Here is a 24,049-nt window from a genome sequence, read left to right as displayed (position 1 = left end):
AAAGGATCTGAATAGACATTTCTCCAAAGAAAATATACAAATGACCAATAAGCACAGAGAAAGATACATGTTCAATATCATTAGCCATCAGGGAAAACCAAATCCAAGTCACAAGATATCCACTTCACACCCACTAGGATGGCTACAATCAAAAGACAGATAATAATATTGGTGAGGATGTGGAGAAATTGAAACCTTCATACACTGCAGGTAGGAATGTAAAATGGTACAGCCACTTTGGAAAATAATCTGGCACTCCTTCAAATAGTTAAACAGAGAACTAGTGTATGATTCAGTAATTCTATTCATAAGGACATGCTCCAGAGAAATAAAAACATTTTCATACAAAAACCTGTATACTTATTTATAATTGCATTATTAAAAGAAAAAGTATCATGATCAAGTAGAGTTATTCTAGGAATGCAAGAGATAGCTTAATATTTTGTTGATAAATAAAGGAAGAGAAAAAGTATGATTATTGAAAGATGCTAAAATTTTGATAAAAAATTTTAGTTTAAAAAAACTTAGTAAGCTGAAGAGAGAAGAAAATTGCTTACAATCATTGAGCATTATTTATAATTGCCAAAAAGTGGAAGCAACCCAATGTCCATTAACTGATAAGCAGATAAACAAAATGTGGTCTAAGGATAGAATTGTTTTTGTATTTGGCAATAAAAAGAAATAAAGTACTGATTTCATCTATAACATGGAAGAATTTTGAAAACATTTCACTAAGTGAAAAAGCCAGTCACAAAAGACCAAATATGGTATGATTCCATTTATGTGAAAAGTCCAGAATTGACAAATCTATAGAGACAGAAAGTAGATTAGCAGTTACCTAGGACACAGGGATTGCAGTGGGGGAATGGGAATATGATAGCTATAGAGTGCAGGGTTTCTTTTTATGATAGTCATAATGTTCCAAAATTGACTGCTGATAAATGTACAATTCTGTGAATATACTAAACAACACTGAATTACATAACTTTATTTATTTTATTTTGAGACAGAGTCTTGCTCTGTCACCCAGGCTGGAGTGCAGTGGCAAGATGTTGGCTTACTGCAGCCTCCGCCTGTCGGGTTCCTGCAATTCTCCTGCCTCAGCCTCCCAGGTAGCTGGGATTACACGCATGTGCCACCATGCCTGACTAATTTCTGTATTTTTAGTAGAGACGGGGTTTCACCATGTTAGCCAGGCTGGTCTCGAACTCCTGAGCTCAGGTGATCTGCCCACCTCAGCCTCCGAAAGTGCTAGGATTACAGGCGTGAGCCATTGTGCCCAGCTGCGAATTATGTAACTTTACATAGGTAAATTGTATGGTTTGTGGAGTGAATTACTAATGCTATTAAAAAAAAATATTTATGTGGCATCTATTTATGTGCCTAAAATGCAGCTATCATGATCTTTACAAATGACTGATAAATTTCACTGTAAAAATCCTGACAAGAAGCTATTACAAAAATGATTCTTTGCTACTTTATAGAATTTATTTTAATTTTTTTTTTAAGTAGAGACAGGGTCCTACTTTGTTGCCCAGGCTGGTCTTAAACTGCTAGTCTCAAGTGATCCTCCTGCCTCAGCCTCCCAAAGTGCTGGGATTACAGGCGTGAGCCACCACACATGCCCAGCCTGTATTTCTTTTTCTGTGAATTGCTTATTCACATGATCATTTTTTATTATCTTTTTTTCTCCTAATGATTGTAAGCAAACTTTTCTTCTCTCTTTAGCTTACTAAGTTTTTTTAAATCAAAATTTGCTATCAAAATTTTAGCATCTCTCAATAATCATACTTTGTTTCTTCCTTTAATTAGCAACAAAATATTTTCATGTTAAGCTATCTCTTGCATTCCTAGAATAACTCTACTTAATCATGATGTTTTTTCTTTTAATATAATTTCTGAACTCAGTATCAACACTCTCATTTTCCAGGTAAGCAGACTGAGCCTCAGAAAGGCAATGTTTTAGTTTGTTTGTTTTAATTTTTCCATTATAGCACACATCCTAGGATACTAGATAGTCTTTAATTGGGAATCTAATAAACCACTTGTAACCCAGATTTTATGATAAACAAATGATTTCCAATGCTTTACTAAATTTCTTCACACACCAATGTTAAAACCACTTAGGCAGTAATGATGTCATTTGGTAAAATGGGACTTTTTTTTCTTTTTGAGACAGAATCTAGCTCTGTCACCCAGGCTAGAGTGTAATGCTGTGATCTCGGCTCACTGCAACCTCTGCCTACTGGGTTCAAACAATTCTCCTGCCTCAGGCTCCTAAGTAGCTGGGACTACAGGCATGCGCCACCACGCCCGGCTAATATTTGTATTTTCAGCAGAGATGGGGTTTCTCCACTGTTGACCAGGCTTGTCTCAAACTCCTAACCTCAGGTGATCCGCCCGCCTCGGCCTCCCAAAGTGCCGGGATTACAGGCATGAGCTACTATGCCCAGACAGGATTTTTTTTTTTTTTTTTTGAGACAGGGTCTTGCTCTGTCACCCAGGCTGGAGTACAGTGGCACAATCATAGCTCATTGCAGCCTCAACCTCCCAGGCCCAAGTGATCCTCGCGCCTCAGCCGCCCGAGTAGCTGGGACTATAGGTGTGCACCACCAAGCCAGGTGAATTTTTTAAACTTTTAGTAGAGGCAAGGTCTCACTATGTTGCCCGGCCTGGTCTCGAACTCCTGAGCTCAAGCCATCCTCTCGCCTAGGCCTCCCAAAATGCTGGGATTACAGGTATGAGCTACCGCACCCTGCCGTAAATTGGGATCTTGCTCAAAATCTAGTCCTTCCCTTATATTTGGGCTCAAAATATATTATTTTGAATGACAGGTCAGAATCAAAAAATTGATTGTGGTTTAAGAATCTATTACCTATTTCCTTTGAATCATATATTGTTAATATACAGGTGACAAGTTTATTCTAGCAGATTTTCTTTTTGTCTGAGATGGGGTCTCACTCTGTCACCCAGGCTAGAGTGCAGTGGCACAGTCACAGGTCACTGCAACCTCTGCCTCCTGGGCTCAGGCCATCCTCCCACCTCACCCTCCCAAGTTGCTGGGACTACAGGCACCTGCCACCATGCCTGGCTAATTTTTGGGGGTTTTTTTTGTAGAGATGGGGTTTTGCCATGTTGCCTAGGCTGGTCTCAAACTCTGGGGCTCAAGCAGTCCACTCTCCTTAGCCTCCCAAAGTGCTGGGATTACAGGCATGAGCCATGACATCTGGCAATTTCTTTTTTTTTCTTTTTTTTAGAGACAGAGTCTTGATCTGTTGCCTAGGCTGGACTGCAGTGTGTAATCATGGCTCACTCGACCTCCTGGACTCAAGTGATCCTTCCATTTCAGCCTCCTGAATAGCTAGGACTGCAGGCATGCACCACCATGCCCAGCTGTTTTTTTAATATTTTTGTAGCGATGGGGTCTCACTCTGTCACCCAGGCTAGAGTGCAGTGGCACAATCACAGCTCACTGCAACCTCTGCCTCCTGGGTTCAGGCCATCCTCTCTATGTTGACCAAACTGATCTCGAACTCCTGGGCTCAGCCCCCCAAAGTGTTGGGATTACATGTGTGAGCCACCACGCCCAGCCTCAATAATTTCTAAAAAGGAAAATTATTTTTCCCACTCACCTTTTCCAGATCAAGTTCCTTTAAAAGAATACTTGCATTCTTATTTGCTTCTGCAGCTTGCTGGTCTTTAGCCTTCACAATGGTTTCAACACATTGATGACATTTTTTCAACAGTTCCTACAGCAGGAAATAGAATTATGTAAATATATAATGAAACATAATATAAAGAGGCCAAATAAAACTTAAGCTGATGAGCACATTAAAGTCCAGAGGTTAAAGCTCAAACTGAAAAGTCACTAAACCAAATGAAGTTATCCTTTGAGTCCAGTCATGTATCAATCTTCCACAAAAATAAGACACCATTTCCCTAAAAACCTGCATGTCCTTAGGAAGCCTTCTCATTAGGCTAATGGTTTAGTACCTTAGTGTAGTCACTGTGACTATGGTCCACAGTAGAAATCTCAAAATAGTTTATCAAAACTATTATACCCCTCTATTTTACAAATGGAGAAACAAAAGCATAAAGAGATCAGGTAACCAACCTTTCAGAATATAAAAAGAACAAGTTCCTAACTGCATACTTTGGCATATCATTCCACAAAGAACAAAAATGTGCTTCAGTAGCATATTAAACTTACCTTATCTGTAATTGTTGCTATGTATCTCATGCATTCTATATCAGAAGGGAACTGATTTACTTCCTTTACCAAATATTGAACAACTTTTACATGACCCTATAAGAAGTAGAACAATCTTAGACAAGATAGCATGAAAAGAAAAAGTATTCTTAAGAATAAAAATAAAGTAAAACAAAAAAAATTACAAAGGAATTCCTTGATTTTGCATATATGCTTACCAATTTAAGAATAAAAAGGCAAATACTTTCAAATAGAATATTAAGTTTAAAATGAAAATTATGAAAATAAAATAAGCATTCAGCTTATAAACAGAAAAGCATAAAAACAAGAATGTATGCTCAGGAGTGGACGGTGGACTAGACAACATTTCTCCTGAAGTTAATCCCACTGAAAAGTAGAAAAGGCTTTTGTAGAAAAACAGTTATCTCCTAGAATAAATCTATTAGACAAACATTGGTGATATAAAATGAACCTCAGTGTAAAAGAGAAATGAATCCTAAAACAAATAATTTTTTAAAATTTCAAAGTCTTACTTTGCTTCTACTTCACTAACTAAACAAGGTGTACTATCACAACTTTCTGAGCCTTAGGACTTGAATCTAAATAAAACACCTTCTAAATGCCATTATCAAGGGTTGGAAGATCTATAATCAATTCTAAGCATATCTTTTTTTTTGGAGATGGGAGTCTCGCTGTTGTCGCCCAGGCTGGAGTGCCATGGCGCGCTCTCATCTCACTGCAACCTCCACCTCCCAGGTTCTAGCAATTCTCCTGCCTCAACCTCCAGAGTAGCTGAGATTACAGGCGCCCACCACCATAACTGGCTAATTTTTGTATTTTTAGTAGAGACAGGGATTTACCATGTTGGCCAGGCTGGTCTTGAACTCCTGACCTCAGGCAATCCACCTGCCTCGGCCTCACAAAGTGCTGGGATTACAGGGGTGAGCCACCGCGCCCGGCAAGCACGTCTATTTTAATCTAACCAAGCTTGCATAGTTTCCCTTCCTACTCAGGTTCTAAAACATCCTCAAGAATTAGTGTGATGGAGATAAAAATCAGAGAAATGCTTACCTCTGGGGCAGGGAAGTGATTAAAAGTGGGCAAGAGGGAACCTTCTAGGGTTACGGAAATAATTTATATGTTTATGGGGTATGGGTTACATGTATGTATACATTTATCAAAACTAAACCACGTACCTTAAGATTCATGTATTTCACTATATGTAAATTGCACTGTGCTAAACAACTGAGTATATAAACAGTGCTGAAAAAGATGGTCATGACTCTTGTCCTCATGGACCTACCAGTCTAGTTGGCGAGACAGGCATTAAAATGGTAAGTACATGTTTGAAGATATATTTACAAATTGGGATAAGGAAAATCAAAACTCATCTATAAAAGAGAACCAGAGGAACCTTTTTCAGATTGGGTGTTAGTGACATACTCTTTGAGAAGCGACATGTAAAATTGCAGCTAACAGATGAGTAGAGAAGTGAGTTAGGTGAACAGCAAGGGAAAACATTTCAGGAAAAGAAAACCAGTGAGCAAAGGCCCTGAGGCCGTTGAAAATTTAGTGCATTTGGCCGGGCGTGGTGGCTCACGCCTGTAATCCCAGCACTTTGGGGGGCCGAGGCGGGCAGATCACAAGGTCAGGAGATTGAGGCCATCCTGGCTAACGTGGTGAAACCCCGTCTCTAGTAAAAATACAAAAAATTAGCCGAGCGTGGTGGCGGGTGCCTGTAGTCCCAGCTACCTGGCAGGCTGAGGCAGGAGAATGGCGTGAACCCGGGAGACGGAGCTTGCAGTGAGCCGAGATTGCACCACTGCACTCCAGCCTGGGCGACAGAGCGAGACTCTGTCTCAAAAAAAAAAAAAAAAAAAAAAAAAAAAAAAATTAAGTGCATTCTATGCCAGTAACTAGAAAACATAGTGGGCAAAAGGGGATACTAGCATAAATGATTTGTCTGGGGAGGTTGACATGAAGCTTATTATGCAGGTCTTTACAGGCCCTAATAAGTAGTTTATAGTTTGGGATGGAAAGGCTTTAAAAAATACAGCAGATAAGTGAACTTTAATATATATGAGAGGCTGGGCATGAACTTTAATATATATGAGAGGCATAGCTCATGCCCATATCTTAGCACTTTGGGAGGCAGAGGTGGTAGTATTGCTTGAGCCCAGGAGTTTGAGACCAGCCTGGGCAATATAGCAAGACCTCGTCTCTACAAAAAATAAAAATAAAAAAAAATCTGAGCATGGTAGTGCACACCTGTGGTCCCTCCCAGCTACTCAGGAGGCTGCGGCGGGAGGATCACTCAAGCCTGGGAGGATGAGGCTATAGTGAGCTATGATCATGCCACTGCACTCCAGCCTGGTTGATAGATTGAGACCCTGTTTCATACACAAACATAAACACACACGCAAGCACACAGAAGATACAGTAAGTTTTTATGAAAGTCTACTCCTTTTTGTTCCTCTTTAGGTAGAAAAAAATCCATCTGCATATAAAAGTTTTTCTTAAATCTTCTATTTTATGAACAATATATCACAAATAGTCAAGACACCAAGTGATTTAACAACCAAGTTGCTTATAGCGAACTACCACATAGCTCTTAGATTTGGCCACAAAAGAATGGAAAGATAAGGTCGGGAGCCTGTAATCCCAGCACTTTGGGAGGCCGAGGCGGGCAGATCACAAAGTCAGGAGTTCGAGACCAGCCTGACCAATGTGGTGACACCCCGTCTCTACTAAAAATACAAAAACTAGCCGGGCATGGTGGCGCACGCCTGTAATCCCAGCTACTCAGGAGGCTGAGGCAGGAGAATCGCTTGAACCTGGGAGGCAGAGTTTGCAGTGAGCTGCAATTGTGCCATTGTACTCAAGCCTAAGTAACAGAGTGAAACTCTGTCTCAAAAAAAAAGAAATGAACGGAATGATAGCAGTGATTTTTCTATGGAAATATACTCAATTCTCCAAGATAAACTTACCTTTCTCACACATTTTTTAACTTAGAATTGGCTTAAAATTATTACATTTGATCTTTCTTCCCCCATATCAAATTACCTTGCGAAATGCTGACATAAGGGGTGTGATTTTCCGGTTATCTGCTGCATCCACATCAGCACCTGCTTGCACTAGCAACTGCACAACATCAAAATGACCTCCATTGGATGCCAGCCAAAGTGGTGTATTTCCCTTTTTGTTACGAACGTCAATGTGGGCTCCTCTATAAACAAAAGCATATTAATACAGTTTGTTTCCTATAAGAAGAGGCTGGCTTTTTCTAGTTTTTCTTTATCATCTTCTTTTACAAAATAACTTACAAATAATCTTTTCTTAACAATGTCAATAAAGTAAAACAATGTTATTAACTTTAAAAGCTCTGAAAAAGTTCTACATATAATAGAAAAGACTCACCTATGAATCAGGAGTTCACAAAATTTGTAGTGACCTTTGTCTGCTGCTATTGTTAAAGCAGTATCTCTTGAGGAAGGCACAGGGGGAGCATTAACATCCGCTCCTTTATCAAGAAGAACTCTTCCAACCTCTGCATACCCTCCAGAAGCTGCTTCCATCAAGGGGGTAAGACCAGTCTGTTTAAACCAATAAATTATGCAATTAAGTCACATAATTTCTTTTTTAAACTATTCCATGGACCAAAACTAAGCTACATAATTTCTTTAAAAAACTGAAGCAATTAACTTTTAAAACAATTCTAGTTCTGATTAACTCTCATAAAAGAGCTAAGCAATATTCTGCCTTGAATTTTACTAAACAGCAGTAAAAATTGTTACTCAGTTAGACATGCTAGAATGAACTTAAAACATGTTATGTCACGCTAAAAAATATTCCGTAACTTCTATACTTTTATGAATTTACTCAGATAATTTCTCTGTACAATGAATAGAGATATTAAAAATAAGTAGATTAAAATCACTTTTTAAATTTTTTGCATATGTGCCTTTGGTACATTAGTCTCCAACATTTTTTCAAAGGACATTTCCTACTGGTACTATCCAAAATAACACAGATTTCTCTAAGACTTTTAATGGATAAGTGACACACAATGAATACTTGTAATAGAAAAAGACAAACTGAATGACAGGAAAGACTCATTTCTCTTTGTGTAGTAAAAAGCTATGGAAAAACTACACTTCCTCATTACTTAGATTAAAAGAATGTAAATGTTGCACTAAACTTTAAGAAGTGAGAGGAATTTCAGGGAAAAAATACAAGATTTCCAGTCAAATCTTTCCAATTTGAAATGAGCACTAGATTCGCTGTTGACTATTAAAAATTCTACCCAACCTATGTCTTTCCAGAGTTCTAAGAACCTTGCAGTTCTAAGCAAAGAAATTAAAGCCAATGACATACTAACTCCTATTTTCTTTTCTCTGTGTGTGTTTCCTGCATCTATGGAGATTATTTGATGACTCTTCTCCTTTATTCTTTTTTTGGGGGGCCAGGGGGGGACAGAGTTTCTCTCTTGTTGCCTAGGCTGGAGTGCAATGGCGTGATCTCTGCTCAGTGCAACCTCCACCTCCCAAGTTCAGGTGATTGTCCTGCCTCAGCCTCCTTAGTAGCTGGGATTAAAGGCACCCGCCACCACACCCAGCTCATTTTTTGTATTTTTAGTAGAGACGGGGTTTCACCATGTTGGCCAGGCTGGTCTCGAACTCCTGACCTCATGTGATTCACCTGCCTCGGCCTCCTGAAGTGCTGGAATTACAGGCGTGAGCCATCGCGCCCAGCCTCCACTAACTCCTATTTTCTTAATACCAAATAGTCATGAAACTGTCAAAATCTGCCATGGTCAAATTAGATGTTAGCTGCCCTAAATTTTTAACTTTTTTTTTTTTTTTTTTTTTTTTTGAGACGGAGTTTCGCTCTATCGCCCAGGCTGGAGTGCAGTGGCCAGATCTCAGCTCACTACAAGCTCTGCCTCCCGGGTTCACGCCATTCTCCTGCCTCAGCCTCCCAAGTAGCTGGGACTACAGGCGCCCGTCACCACGCCCGGCTAGTTTTTTTTTTGTACTTTTTAGTAGAGACGGGGTTTCACCATATTAACCAGGATGGTCTCGATCTCCTGACCTCGTGATCCGCCCGTCTCGGCCTCCCAAAGTGCTGGGATTACAGGCTTGAGCCACCGCGCCCGGCCAATTTTTAACTTATGAACTAAATTTTTGCTTGGGATTTTTACAATGACAACCACATGCCTCATTAAAAGAGTTCTTTAAAAGTCTACAGTATAAGAATTAATACAAAATAATCTTACTACATTCAAAAGTTGTAAGCTGCAGTTATTAATAGAAAGCTACTCAAGGCTGAGGTTGGGAAAAGTACTAATTCTGTTTTCTTCATTGTCCTTAATAAAAGTCATGATGGTGACAGTATGTCACTCACTACTATACAGCATAATCCCTCAATTCTGCATTGGGGTATCAGTTTTAATTTATGATAATTTAAAATATTACATTCAATTTGTGTTAAAATGCCATGTTCTTTCTACAGAAACGTATCTGAAACAGTTGACAAGTAAAAAATGCTTACCTTTGCCCTATGTTCAACATTGGCTTTTCGGTCCAGAAGCAAACTCACTACTTCTGCTCGGCCCTGGAAACAGGCCAGGGTGAGAGCCGTGTTCCGATTGGTCTCTATCTGGGCATTAATGTCTGAACCCATATCAAGCAGCAATTTTACTGCAGGAACATGTCCATTCATTGCAGCCAACATCAGGGGAGAAATACCTAGTTTACTCCCAGTCCTAAGGGGGGAAACGTGCTTAGAAAATTAAAATAATATATTGCCTATTATTTTAGAAAAGCATTAAAAATGAAAAGGTTTCACTAAAAAGAGAGGTTTCTAACATCAATGAATAGATTTTACTTGTTTCGACCAATAATAAAGAATAAGAAAATGTCACAATTTAAAACATAATTTCTGGCTGGGCGTGGTGGCTCATGCCTGTAATCCCAGCACTTTGGGAGGCCAAGGCGGGCAGATCACCTGAGGTCGGGAGTTTGTGATCAGCCTGACCAACATGGAGAAACACCATCTCTACTAAAACTACAAAATTAGCTGGGCGTGGTGGTGCATGCCTGTAATCCCAGCTACCTGGGAGGCTGAGGCAGAAGAATCGCTTGAACCCAGGAGGCAGAGGTTGCGGTAAGCCGAGATCGCGCCATTGCACTCCAGCCTGGGCAACAAGAGCAAGACTCTGTCTCAAAAAATAAGTAACTTAAAAAATAAAACGTAATTCCTATTTAGGGATTATAAATTTCCAACTATATATAATAAAATACTATTTCTGAGATCAGATGAGATTGGGCATGTTTAGGGTGGTAGGCCATAGAACAAAATACTTTTTGAAATGAGACCTCTTTATAAGCAGCCACATTACCGAAATAAGCTGAGATTATTTATAAACACATTATAGCTGTAATAATTGGCTTTGCAACTTTAGTACTATCTTAATTTAAAATGGTATCTGTCAAAATGTTTAGAGGTAGACATTTAACTCCAAAGTAGTAACTACTAAACATGAACAATAAAATGAACAGGTAATACCTTGAATTAATTTCTGCCCCAGCATTAAGCAGAATCTTAATGATATTAACATATCCTCCAGACGCAGCTAGACTCAGTGGTGTATAATCAGATACGTTCCTATGTTCTTTATTTGCACCTCGAGCCAGCAGCAAGTCTACCACCTACAAAGTAAAATATGGAGAAGAGAGTTTACACCAACGGCTCAACTTACAACGAAGGAAACACAAAGAAACAGGACTTATAACAGGACTTATCAGATATATAAATATCTGATATTTTAATTACATTTCATTAGACCTTAAATATTGAAATATCAGCACTAGAGAAATGGATTCAATTTCAGGAATTTAGAGCTTTGAAATCCCAAGTATACTGCAATAACAAGATGTTACCCTTTCTATTTGTCATTTATTGGGCAATAAATTTGCATTTCATATGTGTTATAATTGTGATTCATTTAATTTGAATAAATGTAAGGATTAAGATAATTTTTATTTGGCTTTAACAGCAAGAAACAAATTTTTTAAAAGGGGATTTATGGCCAGGCATGGTGACTCATGCCTATAATCCCAGAATTTTGGGAGGCCGAGGCAGGAGGATCCCTTGAGGTCAGGAGTTCAAGGCCAGCTTGGGCAACATAATGAGACCTCATCTCCACCCTCCTGTTCCTTCCACAACCCCCCATCAAAAAAAGGGCATTTACATTCCCATAAAACTTAAGAGAAGTACCCATTCCTCAGAAAGTATATGGAGCATGTCAAAATACGTGCAGGGCCAGACATTCTGGCCCATAACTATAATCCCTGTACTTTGGGAGGCCGAGGAGAGAGGATTGCTTGAGTCCAGGAGTTTGAAACTGGCCTGGGCAACAACACATGACCCCATCTCTATAAAACAGCCCTACCTACTTGGGTGGCTGAGGATTACTTGAGCCCCAGATTTCAACGTTATAGTAAGCTATAATTGCGCCACCACTCTAGCCTGGGAGACAGACCAAGACCCTGCCTCAGAAAAACACACAAAATACATGCAAATTTTATTCATGTAGCTAAAATACGAATCATATGCATATTTTAAAATACAAGCAAAATATTTACAAAATGAAAATTAACATTAACATACCTCCTGACGTCCACCAGAACATGCCAATGAGAGTGGAGTATCCTTAGTTCGTTCGGACTGTGCTTCTATATCTCCACCTTTATCCAAAAGGATTTCAACAACTCCAACATGCCCTGCTGTTGCTGCCAGGATTAGTGGTGTAAAACCTAAATCAGAAAATGAAAATCTTAAAACAAATTTATGTTTTTAAATTTTTTTAAAGCCACTGTTTACAATTCTCTAGCATTTTAGCAAAATAAACCCTTCAGGGCAGACACTGATAACAATTTAACATAAAACTGCTCTAAACCCTTATTTGTTAGTGACAAAAAAACCCATAAACACCTAATTAAAAAACTAAGTAAAAATTATTAAAGTTTACACTCATAATGAACTTTGATGCCTCTGTATGAACTACCTTTGGATTAAGAAGGGCAACCACAACTTGCTCTATTTCACTAACGATCTACAGTCTAGTTTTTGAATGTTTGGAGAATTATTTGGCTCTGCAGAAAAATGAATCTGGATATTTCTAATTGAAATAGGCTTATCCATCTTATCACTGAGATAGTCTAGGAACTATTTATCAATAATAAAAAAGTTAAAAATTATTTTCTGATGTAACTACACTTGGATTTTATTTCTGACTGATATTTACCTTTTTTGTCTCTATGTTCAATTTTGGCATCCCGTGCAATGAGCACAGATACAAGTTCTTCATGACCACCTGCACAAGCTAGTGTTAATGCTGTGTCATGATTGCTCTCAGTCTAGGAGAAGAAAAAAAATAAGTTAAAATTTTTTTAACAGAAGTTACCAATTTAAGAGCAAATAATACTTCTTTTCACAGTAAGTGTGGAATGATAATTTTCCTTTCCAAAGAAAATCAGAATGTGCAGTATAAGTTTAAATAAAGCAATCTACTCACATGTGCATCAATGTCAACTGAAGGATACACAGGAGGCATTGATTGGGAAGCCACATTGCTTGTAGTCTGTGAACAGGATTCAGGTGTAAGACACTCTGTGGTCTGAGAAGAACTGTTGGAACCAGTGGGCAGTCTGGTACTCACAGCTGAAAAACAATATTCATATTGCTAAATTCCACTTAAAAGAGTAAGGTTATTTACACACAGAAAAACACAAAAACAGAAATTTCCATAGCAGTAATATATAGTAATAGTAAAATCACAAGCTTTGGAATCAAACAGACCTACATTTAAATATTAGTTCCAACACTGACTTTCTGATCTTGGGCAAGTAATTTAACTTCTCTGAGCTTCAATTTTCCCTATATGTAGAATGGGGATAATAATGGTACCCGCCTTGGAAGGTTATTGGAAAGACCACGTGAGGCAATGCAGATAAAATACTTAACACAGCACCTGATATTTAGTGCATATACATTAAATAGTAGTTTTTTACATTGCCAATAGGGAGGAAAAAAAATTTCCAAAAATAAAAGTAAATAAAAGGAATTCTAGATTTTAGTTTGTAAAAGTCAATTAGATAAAAATATCCTGTGTACAATTCAAAAAAAGGGGCCTGGGGTGTGTCTGTAATGGCCCATGCCTGTAATCCCAGCACTTTGGGAGGCTAAGGTGGGCATCACCTGAGGTCAGGAGTTTGAGACCAGCCTGGCCAACATGGTGAAACCCCATCTCTACTAAAAAAACAAAAAGCTAGCCGGGTGTAGTGGTTTACATGCCCCTAATCCCAGCTACTTGGGAGGCTGAGGCAGAAGAACTGCTTGAACCCAGGAGGTGGAGGCTGCAGTGAGCTGAGATCATGCCACTGCACTCCAGCCTGGGTGACAGAGCTAGACTCCATCTAAAAAAAAGGAGGGGGAGGGGAAGGGAGACAAGTTCAAGTATTTCTCACATAAATAGCAGGGAGTATGTGTTTTCAAAATTCAATATTTATTTTGAAAATGTGTTAAAAAATCAATATCTGAAAGTCCAACTATTTTTAAAAAGAACATTGAAGTTCTATTTGAGATCTCAAAATGTGGTTTAAAAACTGAGTTAAGGCTGGGCGTGATGGCTCACACCTATAATCCTGGCACTTTGGGAGGCTGAGGTGGGCACATCACCTCAGGTCAGGAGGGTTGGGAGTTCAGGACCAGCCTGGCTAACATGGCAAAACCCCATCTCTACTAAAAATACAAAATTAGCTGGGCATGGTGGAACGCGCCTGTAACGCCAGCTACTCGGGAGGCTGAGCCAGGAGAATCACTTTAACTAGGGAGGTGGAGGTTGCAGTGAGCCAGGATCGCGCCACTGCACTCCAGCCTGGGCAACAGAGACTCCATCTCAAAAAAAGAAAAGAAAAGAAAAGAAAACTGAGTTAAAAGAAATTATGTATTTTATATCTCTGAATATTTCTTATGTTTCATAAGAGATGGAGTTTGACCACAGAGGGAAACAGGACCTATCTCAGGGATGTTGTGAGTAGTCTAAGAGATACTGTATATAAAGCATTTAACACAGTGTTTTTGGCAAATGGTGTGTGATCAATAGATGTAACTATCAGATATTTTATAGAATTGTCAATACTATTATTCATTGTATTGAAAAATAAAAACATTACTATTCACTCAAGAAAGGAAAAACTCAGAAAAAAACATATAATCAGTAATAATATACAAAAAAATCAACAAAGCATCAGTGATGGCAATAACCTTACATTTGCACCCAGATTAAAAGTCAGTCAAAAATACACAAGACTTAAAGAAAAATGTAAGCATTTTAAGTGTTGGAAAATATTTTCTGTCTAGAATTTTTGATATGACTAGATCCCATTCAAAGATACTACTCACAGGTGTGAATGACTCAGTTTAGCAGATTACTAGTTTAAATAAGTGAGCAAAGTTTAAGATGCCCAGATATGTTTCTACATGAGCTACCCAGCTCATCCCCACCAACATATATAACGATCTTGGCAATACAAATTTCTCCAGCTTCTGTCATCACATAGATAACTATTTAGTTACAAATAGGAAGAATTATTACATATGTTTGTTTCACTTATAAGAATATGCAAAATGGAAACAAAGCCTTAAAATTTTTTGTCATTTTTTTCCTGGAAGAAGTGGTCAAGAAAAAATAATAGTAATGATGGAAAATTGTTGTCATTCAATGAGTTAAAAACAGATACTATTTTGTTACACCTCCTGGAAATAGCTGATAAGTTTGGAAAACTGCTTGAAAAAACAAGACACTGAAGATTAATATGTTACAGAACCATTCTAACAGTAAGACTTCAACAGTGGTCCCACAATTATTAACATATACTTTAGTAAAGAACTACTTTTCTATCAGTATTTTATTTATGTTATCTCATCTCTCTTTTTTATTATGAAAAACAGGTATATAAAAATTTTCTTGAATAGTTGATTAGAGTGCCATGCCAGAATGTGATGTTATAAGAAACTTCTTCACAGAGTTGGCTTTTAAAAAGTACTTTTGTGCATTTAACAGCTTTGTTAACAAAAATGTGTTGTTACAATAATTACTATACATTTTTGTACTACATTATCCTAGAAGCATTTTTTCACTCCATGTAATAATGACAGTCAGAAACATTCCATAGCAAGTGCCTTTAATAGGACTAATCACAAATGAAAAGTTATAAAACTAGAAAATAGCAAGAGATTTAAAAAGTGCATGTGGAATAAAGGTTGTATTAAGAGAAAATTACACCAAGAATATGACATTTTCATAAATTCTAAAATATTTCCTACCTCTGAATGAAGTATCTCTGAAAGTGACCACGACAGACTGCTACCACAAACGTCTATATATATATGATTCAAATTAAACTTATACGGCATGCTTGTTTTTTTTTTTTTTAAAAAGAGATAGGGTCTCTATGTGTTGCTCAGGCTGGTCTTGAACTCTTGGCCTCATGCAATCCTCCCACCTTAGCCTCCCAAGTAGCAAGGATTACAGGCGCAGAGTCACTGTGTCTGACTATTTATCCACTATTTTAAAATGAGGTGAGAGAAGAAGTAAATACAATATTCTACCGGACTTTTTATGAAGTTGAAGAAAGTTTTGTAGGCAATATGGAAGACAATAAATATTATTTAAAAATCTCACTGATACTAGGTGTACATAAAATATGTTGTGAGTTTTTTTTTTTTTTTTTTTTTTTTTTTTGAGACGGAGTCTCGCTCTGTTGCCCAGGCTGGAGTGCAGTGGCCGGATCTCAGCTCACTGCAAGCTCCGCCTCCCGGGTTCACGCCATTCTCCTGCCTCAGCCTCCCAAGTAGCTGGGACTACAGGAGCTCGCCACCTCGACCGGCTAGTTTTTTGTATTTTTTTTTTTTTAGAGACGGGGTTTCACCGTGTTAGCCAAGATGGTCTTGATCTCCTGACCTCGTGATCCGCCCGTCTTGGCCTCCCAAAGTGCTGGGATTACAGGCTTGAGCCACCGCGCCCGGCCCTGTTGTGAGTTTTTTTTTGAGATGAAGTCTCGCTCTGTCGCCCAGGCTGGAGTGCAGTGGCACGATCTCAGCTCACTGCAACCTCTGCCTCCAAAGGCACGTGCCACCATGCCCGGCTAATTTTTTTGTATTTTTAGTAGAGATGAGGTTCCACTGTGTTAGCCAAGATGGTCTCGATCTCCTAACCTCATGATCTGCTTGCCTTGGCCTCCCAAAGTGCTGGTTAGATTAAAGGTGTGAGCCACAGTGCCCGGCTGTTGTTAGTTTTTAAGAAATTTAATTGCTATAATCTGTTTTATGTATTGGTAACTTTATTAAATAGTTCTATGTAAATAAAAACCTATGGCCGGGTGTGGTGGCTCACGCCTGTAATCCCAGCATTTTGGGAGGCCAAGGCAGGCAGATCACAAGATCAGGAGTTCGAGATCAGCCTGGCTAACATAGTGAAACCCCGTCTCTACTAAAAATACAAAAAAATTAGCTGGGCGTGGTGGTGGGCGCCTGTAATCCCAGCTACTTGGGAGGCTGAGGCAAGGAGAATCGCTTGAACCTGGGAGGCAGAGGTTGCAGCGAGCCGAGATGCGTGACAGTGTGAGACTCAGTCTCAAACAAACAAACAAAAAACTCTATAAAATACTAAGGTTAATCAGAAAAAAATATTTAAAGATTTTATTTTATTTATTTATTTTTAATTTTATTTTTGAGACAGCGTCTCGCTCTGTCCCCCAGGCTGGAGTGCACTGGCGTGATCTTGGCTCACTGCAAGCTCCGCCTCCCGAGTTCACGCCATTCTCCTGTCTCAGCCTCCCGAGTAGCTGGGACTACAGGCGCCCGCCACCTCGCCCGGCTAATTTTTTGTATTTTTAGTAGAGACGGGGTTTCACCGTGGTCTCGATCTCCTGACCTTGTGATCTGCCCGCCCTGGCCTCCCAAAGTGCTGGGATTACAGGCGTGAGCCACCGCGCCCGGCCTATTTAAAGATTTTATTGCAAATCCCCTTAAGAGGATTTCTTAATTACTTTTTAATTCTTAAACCTATATTCACTACTACAGTTATTTAAAGATACTTTAACAATTTAAGAGCCTATTAAGATGCCAATGATAGTAACAACATAGTAAAAAGCCAAAAACTGTATTAAAACTTACATGTACATCAAATCTTAATATAAAAATAAGGGAAATGATTAATAGAATTTCAAAGTCTAAGGAAATAACAATACTTAAAGATAAATCAGAACTTTAAGTTGACACATATGCATGCATATTACATCTAAGGTTCTTAAACTTGGCTGAACTGAGTTTGAATCTTGGTACTTACTAGCAACTTAATTTCCCTAAGCTTCAGTTTTTCTTTTTTTTTTTTTTTTTTGAGACAGAGTCTCACTCTGTTGCCTATGCTGGAGTGCAGTGGTGTGATCTTGGCTGACTGCAAACTCCACCTGCTGGGTTCAAGCGATTCTCCTGTCTCAGCCTCCCGAGTAGCTGGGATTACAGGCATGCACCACCATGCCCGGCTAATTTTTGTACTTTAGTAGAGATGGGTTTGACCATGTTGGCCAGGCTGGTCTCGAACTCTGATTTCAAGTGATCCGCCCGCCGCCCGCCTCTGCCTGCCAAAGTGCTGGGATTACAGGCGTGAGCCACAGCTCCTGGACAGTTTGTTTTTCAACAGAAAAATAGAGGTGGGAAAAGGACTTATTTAAAGTATAATTGTAATTAGCCCATGAGATAAAGTATATTTACCATATATTATAGAAGTTGGTGCATGGTAAAAGCTCAATAAATGTAAATAAATTGATATTAGTTGATTTCTCACCAATCTTCGTTGAATTGAAAATTTTGGTCAGGCGCAGTGGCTCACGCCTGTAAAACCAACACTTTGAGAGGCCGATGCAGGTGGATCACTTGAGGTCAGGAGTTCAAGAGCAGCCTGGTCAACATGGTGAAACCCCATCTCTACTAAAAATACAAAAATTAGCTGGGTGTGGTGGCAGGTGCCTGTAATCCCAGTTACTCAGAAGGCTGAGGCAGGAGAAGCACTTGAACCTGGGAGGTGGAAGTTGCAGTGAGCCGAGATCAAGCCACTGCACTCCAGCCTGGACGACTGAGTGAGATTCTCTCTCTCAAAAAAAAGAAAATTTGACTAAATATTTCTAGAGCTGCTCAATGGTAAAAGCTATTTTGAATTTCTTTAAATTACTTTATATTCCTAGACATTTGAACTTTGAGAACGACTTGCTATTATGGTAACTGCTAAAAACCCAATGCTCACTTTCAGAAGGACTTGAGGAACCATGTTCCTAATCAAGAGTTTATATAGTCTGTTTGGAACTATACCATGTATGACACATATCAAACAACACACTAAAGGGCTAAGTTAATCAGCTAATCAAGTTGCAACATTAACAAATTATATAAACAACTTATCACAACAAATACTTTGAAAGAATAGCAATAAGGAAATAATACTATATTTAAAAAGTAAAATGTTTTGTTATCATACATCTAAAATTCTTCTAAAGTAAAATTTACTTCTAAAGTAAAATTCTAAAGTAGAATTTTAAGATGTACAGTATTCTCTCCTTTACTAATATGAGGGGTAAGAACTAGAGTTAAGTAAAATTAATTATATCTTTGTCCTACTCTATAATCTTACCAATATGTTAATATATTTTACATTGCAGAATTAAGTATTAACCTAATTCACCCTTGCCTTATTTATTTTACCTTCAACATAAGAAAATTAAGACAAACTTTGACTTAGGAAAATATAATATTTAAATTTAAGATGGGTACATCATCTTGAATAAAGAAAATATAATTACTGCCATATAGTTCAAAACACATAACCTTCATAAAAATGGAAATTTTTACATGAAGACAATTTTTGTACTTGTTGGCTGATTTAAAAGTTAAAACTTATTAATAAAAGAATATTGTACAATGTGGTAGGTATTAATGCCTAACACAAATTAAATTTTATTTGTTTACATTAATATTATATATTAAAAGATAATTTCTAAGCCAATTTTCTAAGTTTCATGCAAACTTTGTAAAAGACTAATTTAACAAATACTTCAGTGAAATAAAATTTGATGTCCCTTAACACCTACAAGTTCCTTTTAGAGCTGTTTCTACATTCTTTAAAAAAAAAAAAAAAGTTCTAACATAACTGAACTGATCAGTAACACAGATTTCATAACTGCAAACTATGCACTTAATTAGGAACATTATAATGTCTAGTTACAGAACCCTACATCTTAAAAATGTTATTCCCAGTTCGCCAGTTTCATCATTATTATTCATAATCATACTTCACATTCTAAAATCTGTTTTTACCCAGATTATAAATTAGAATTCCAAATGAACTACAAGAATTTATTCATAATTTATAACAACTTTCAATGCTAATAATACAAAATTAATTTGTGCCTACCAACTGAAGACATAAAAACCCAAATTAAAGAACAAAGAGCCTAACTCCTTAAAATATTTCCCAGAATTTTAATTTTCTTTAAGAAAACTAAGGCATTCCTCCTCTGCACAATGATACCTATATACATATCAGAGGAGCCTCGAAGGCAATATGACAATTCTATAACCATTGGAAGTCATACACATGCCCAATAAAATTCCTGATTTCAGTAATCTTATTCCACATTTAAAAAGATTCAGTAAAGATCAGGAAGACTAAAGGCTCACAAAAGAAGAAAGGAAACTGAGATAGCATAATTGGGATGGGAGAAGGGGAGGAGAATATGACAAGAGGCAACAGACAACAGTAAGGAAAAAAATGTTGCAATCAAGAGACAGAGGACTGGCCTGCCTTTGAATATCACTCCAGCTACATCTTAGTTCTTGGTCTTCATCCACTGTCAACAGCCATTCTGGCTGCATTTCTGAACTGGGCTCTCATGGAGGTGATACATTCACCAGCCATCTTTAGGAAGGTAAATGATTAATTGCACTGTTTTCCCACTGCTGCAAGGACAATGAAAGGGAAAGTAAACTTGTGCACCTCATTTCATATCTAGTTGTAATTTTCCACACAACAATAAACAGAAACATATACTTCAAGGTTATCAGGCCTTTTTTTCCTCTCTGTGTGTGTGTGTGTGTGTGTGTGTGTGTGTGGGTGGGTGGTGTGGCTGTGTGCTTTCATTAAGAAAGTTAATGCAAAAATTCCAATCTTCAAATCATCAAGTCACAATAATTTTAATGCACCTTAATCTTCTTACCACAAATATTATAATATGGAATACTTAGTTTTCTCTGAAAATCCCATTTAATTGGAAATACTTAAGTTGATCTCATAAAATTATAAATTAAAAAAGCAGTGTGATTTAAAATTTCCAAACATGAAAATCACCAGCAGGAAAATTTTAAGTATAATCTTATATGAATAATTCTAAAGCCTACAAAGAAATTCCACTTTGAGATCCCCTACCCAAGTCACAACACACGGTGGTTTTGATACCAAAGGTTTAAAATAAAGGATTGTGGCAACTTTATTTCTTTGCCTTTGCAATATGACAAAAAAGAAGAGGGGGAAACACACTTTTGTGTGTTAGTGCTATTGGGCTTAGTTAATTCACTTCCAAAAGACCTCAAGAAATGGGTAATTTTACAAAGATAGTTCTAAAATGGAAAAGTACAAAGTCTATGTTTTTGGAGGGGTATATAAAGAAGTTGAGCACACAGATTAAAGAGAAATTATTACAGATATATTTCTTAACCCACCTGCTATCAGGTCATCAAGAGTGTCGGTAAGCGTCTGAGCTGGAGTTGCAACCATTAGTCCATCTGGTTCTTGAACTAACAGCCCCTGATCATGTCCAGTAATAGCAATCTGAGGCTGTCCTACTATCTGCTGATTACCTGATACTTTCTGAAGTTCAAGAGAATTTGTCCCATTAGAACCTAAGTCACTGGAAAAGTTACACTGTGGAGATGATAAAGGCTGGACTGGGACAAAATCAATCTGTTCTGCCGATGGTGGAGACTGTTGCTCATCATCAACATCATTATCTTTAAATAAGATTGTGTCAACCTGAGGTAACTCTGAAAAGTGATCCTCTGGGAGACTACCATCTCCTTCCCCTTCCGGGAAGACTCCTCTATGAGAGCACTGCTGGTGTAGAGACACTGTGTCTTTCTGACCTTTGGTTTCCAAGTATTCTTTGGTAAATTGCTGCTGTGTTTTCATCTGCAACTGCCTTTCCACTTTCTGCAGTTCTTTCAATATTTTCTTCTTCTTCTGGACTTGCTCTTCTCTGTTCTTTTTAAGTTCTTCTATCTTATCTTTGTTCAGAGGTTCACCTTGAATTAACTCCAGTGACTTAAGCTGTGCTTTTTCAATAGCACTAATTCTTTGTCCCAGTTCATTCAGCTTGCCTTCAGTCTCCTCAACTATGCACTCCAAAGGCTGGTATGGGTGAAAAGATGGCAGTAGGTCCTGATCTGCTACCTGGAGGGAACTGGACTTCTGCTTGGATGTACCTAAGCACATGAAAAATGTTTGAAAAAGTGCCATGCTAAAAAAAAAAAAAAAAAAAAAAAAAAAAAAAAAAAAAAAAAAAAAAGAAAGAAAAAAGAAAAGAAAAGAAAACCAGCCTCCCCTCCCACACACACGGACCTCCCTCCCAAAACCCTTATAACTAATGTTATAGAATGAATGTTCAGAGTCACACCAGAGTCACACCAGTGTTAGGCAGGTTAAAGCCTATACTCATCTACTTCACGCAGCACAAACTAGGATGTTGCTAATTCAAAAACTGTGAAGTTTTAAAAATCTACTCTTTAGGACAGGAGGATTTTGGAAATTAAGTCAGGGGCAGGGAAAAGGAAAACAAAGAGGCGAGAATCTCAAAATTCTGCTGATTAGATTGGACTTTTTAAAGAACACCAAATCTAAAGCAGTATCAAAATAGCGCTGAAAATACCAGAAATGTTAACTGCCCATTTAGAACAATCATTCTTTTAGCAATATTAACTCTGCGAGCAATGCAGAGTTAATGCAAAAGACCAAAACTTACAGATCAAAGTAGGGGAAAGTGTTTTTCAGTCAAAATATTTTTCTTCTTATATTGAAATATGTGAATCAGTTTTTTCAAGACATGTCTTTCTAAAATTCTCCATTAAATATACCTTTAACACATCTGTACCGGAACACTGTTAAACTTACTACACAATGGACAACTTGCATTTAAATGAACCTTCAAGTAAATTCTGTCTATGAGAGAAACAATAAGTGATCCTAGGAGAAAATCACACTTTCCATTTAGGGTTACTCATACTGACAGTATATGTTAACAAACAATGGCAATGTATATTATTTTAAGGTTTCAAATTACACTTAAGTTACTTCCTTTATAACAAATCAGCTGAAAAATAATTATCAATATTAATAATCCTAACATCTGGACATGAAATGAAGGACATAAATTTTTTGACATACAATACCTACTCTGAGGCAAATCTAAGTCTTAATCTTATTTAGAAGAAGTAGGACTAGGCTGGGCACAGTGGCTCACGCCTGTAATCCTAGCACTTTGGGAGGCAAAGGCAGGCGGATCACGAGGTCAGGAGATGGAGACCATCCTGGCTAACATGGTGAAACCCCGTCTCTACTAAAAATACAAAAAATTAGCCAGGCATGGTGGCGGGTGCCTGTACTCCCAGCTACTCAGGAGGCTGAGGCAGGAAAATGGTGTGAACCCAGGAGGCGGAGCTTGCAGTGAGCCAAGATCACACCTGGGCAACAGAGCGAGACCATCTCAAACAAAGAAAAAAAAAAAAAAAAGAAGTAGGACTATTCAGCAACAAAAAGGAACAAACTACTGATTCATGCTACAACATGAGTGAACCTCAAAAACATTATACTAAGTGAAAGAAGCTAGACACAAAAGACCACACATGGTGTAATTCCACTCATATCAAAAGACCACACGTGGTGTAATTCTACTCATATCAAATCTACAGAGACAAGGCAAATCTATAGAGACAGGGACAGTAGTGGCTGCCTGAGGTTATAGCAGTGAATATGAGGATCAGTTGAAAACAAGTATAAGAGATCTTTTTGGGGAGATGGAAATGGTCTAAAACTAGATAGTGATGATGGTTACACAGCTCAGTAAATTTACTAAAATTCATTGTATTGCACATTTAAAACAAGGGAACTTTATGGTATGTAAATTAAACAATAAAGCTGTTTGAAAAAAAAGCCGGGTAAAAAAGTTATCTATTATTTTGAATTGCAGTCAACATATATGAATAACATAGGTAATTTGGGAATTTTTAAAATAAAATCATCCATTGTATTAAAAATGATTCTCAAGTCCAAAGGAAAAAAGGTCAGAGACAAAAAGTGTTCTGAATTTCAAAGGGGTGACAAAACTACTAAAGAAAAAAAATTAGAGATTCATCTACTTTTTTGCTAGAATAGAGATCTCAAAACTGCAGGTAGCTCAAACATATGCAACATGTGTCATCACTAAAAAAGTCTAAGTTTTTCCCCTACATACTGTCTTTAATAAGGTAAGATGACCACAATTTCAATATCACTGCAATCACTTCCAGAGGCTTAGTTATTCCTTAAATTGCAAAGTACATTGTCTATATTCAATTTTTATATATATATATCTATAGTTTTAAGAGATGGGGTCTTGCTATGTTGCTCAGCCTGGTCTTTAACTCCTGATCTCAAGTAATTCTCCAGCCTCAGCCTTCCTCAATTTATATTTC

The 24,049-nt window shown here is 37.8% G+C and overlaps 1 protein-coding gene across 4 annotated transcripts in view; it reads right to left on the bottom strand.

The window, feature by feature from the left end:
- The window catches only part of LOC112626020 (ankyrin repeat and KH domain-containing protein 1), a 132,750-nt gene that overhangs the window by 18,250 nt on the left and 90,451 nt on the right, over window positions 1-24,049 (bottom strand). For all 4 annotated transcript variants that reach the window (XM_025387706.1, XM_025387707.1, XM_025387709.1 and 1 more), the window contains 10 exons: window positions 21,047-21,805; window positions 12,789-12,934; window positions 12,519-12,630; window positions 11,882-12,027; window positions 10,778-10,920; window positions 9,761-9,974; window positions 7,628-7,803; window positions 7,274-7,436; window positions 4,211-4,306; window positions 3,633-3,749 (listed from right to left, as the gene is read on the bottom strand). In XM_025387706.1, the coding sequence (XP_025243491.1) occupies window positions 3,633-3,749; window positions 4,211-4,306; window positions 7,274-7,436; window positions 7,628-7,803; window positions 9,761-9,974; window positions 10,778-10,920; window positions 11,882-12,027; window positions 12,519-12,630; window positions 12,789-12,934; window positions 21,047-21,805 (2,072 nt within the window). The remainder of the gene's footprint in view (window positions 1-3,632; window positions 3,750-4,210; window positions 4,307-7,273; window positions 7,437-7,627; window positions 7,804-9,760; window positions 9,975-10,777; window positions 10,921-11,881; window positions 12,028-12,518; window positions 12,631-12,788; window positions 12,935-21,046; window positions 21,806-24,049) is intronic.

Source organism: Theropithecus gelada, chromosome 6 (assembly GCF_003255815.1).
Source record: "Theropithecus gelada isolate Dixy chromosome 6, Tgel_1.0, whole genome shotgun sequence".
Classification (NCBI taxonomy): domain Eukaryota; kingdom Metazoa; phylum Chordata; class Mammalia; order Primates; family Cercopithecidae; genus Theropithecus; species Theropithecus gelada.
The sequence above is the reverse complement of the archived record's forward strand: the minus strand, read 5'-3'. Positions and strand labels throughout refer to the sequence as shown.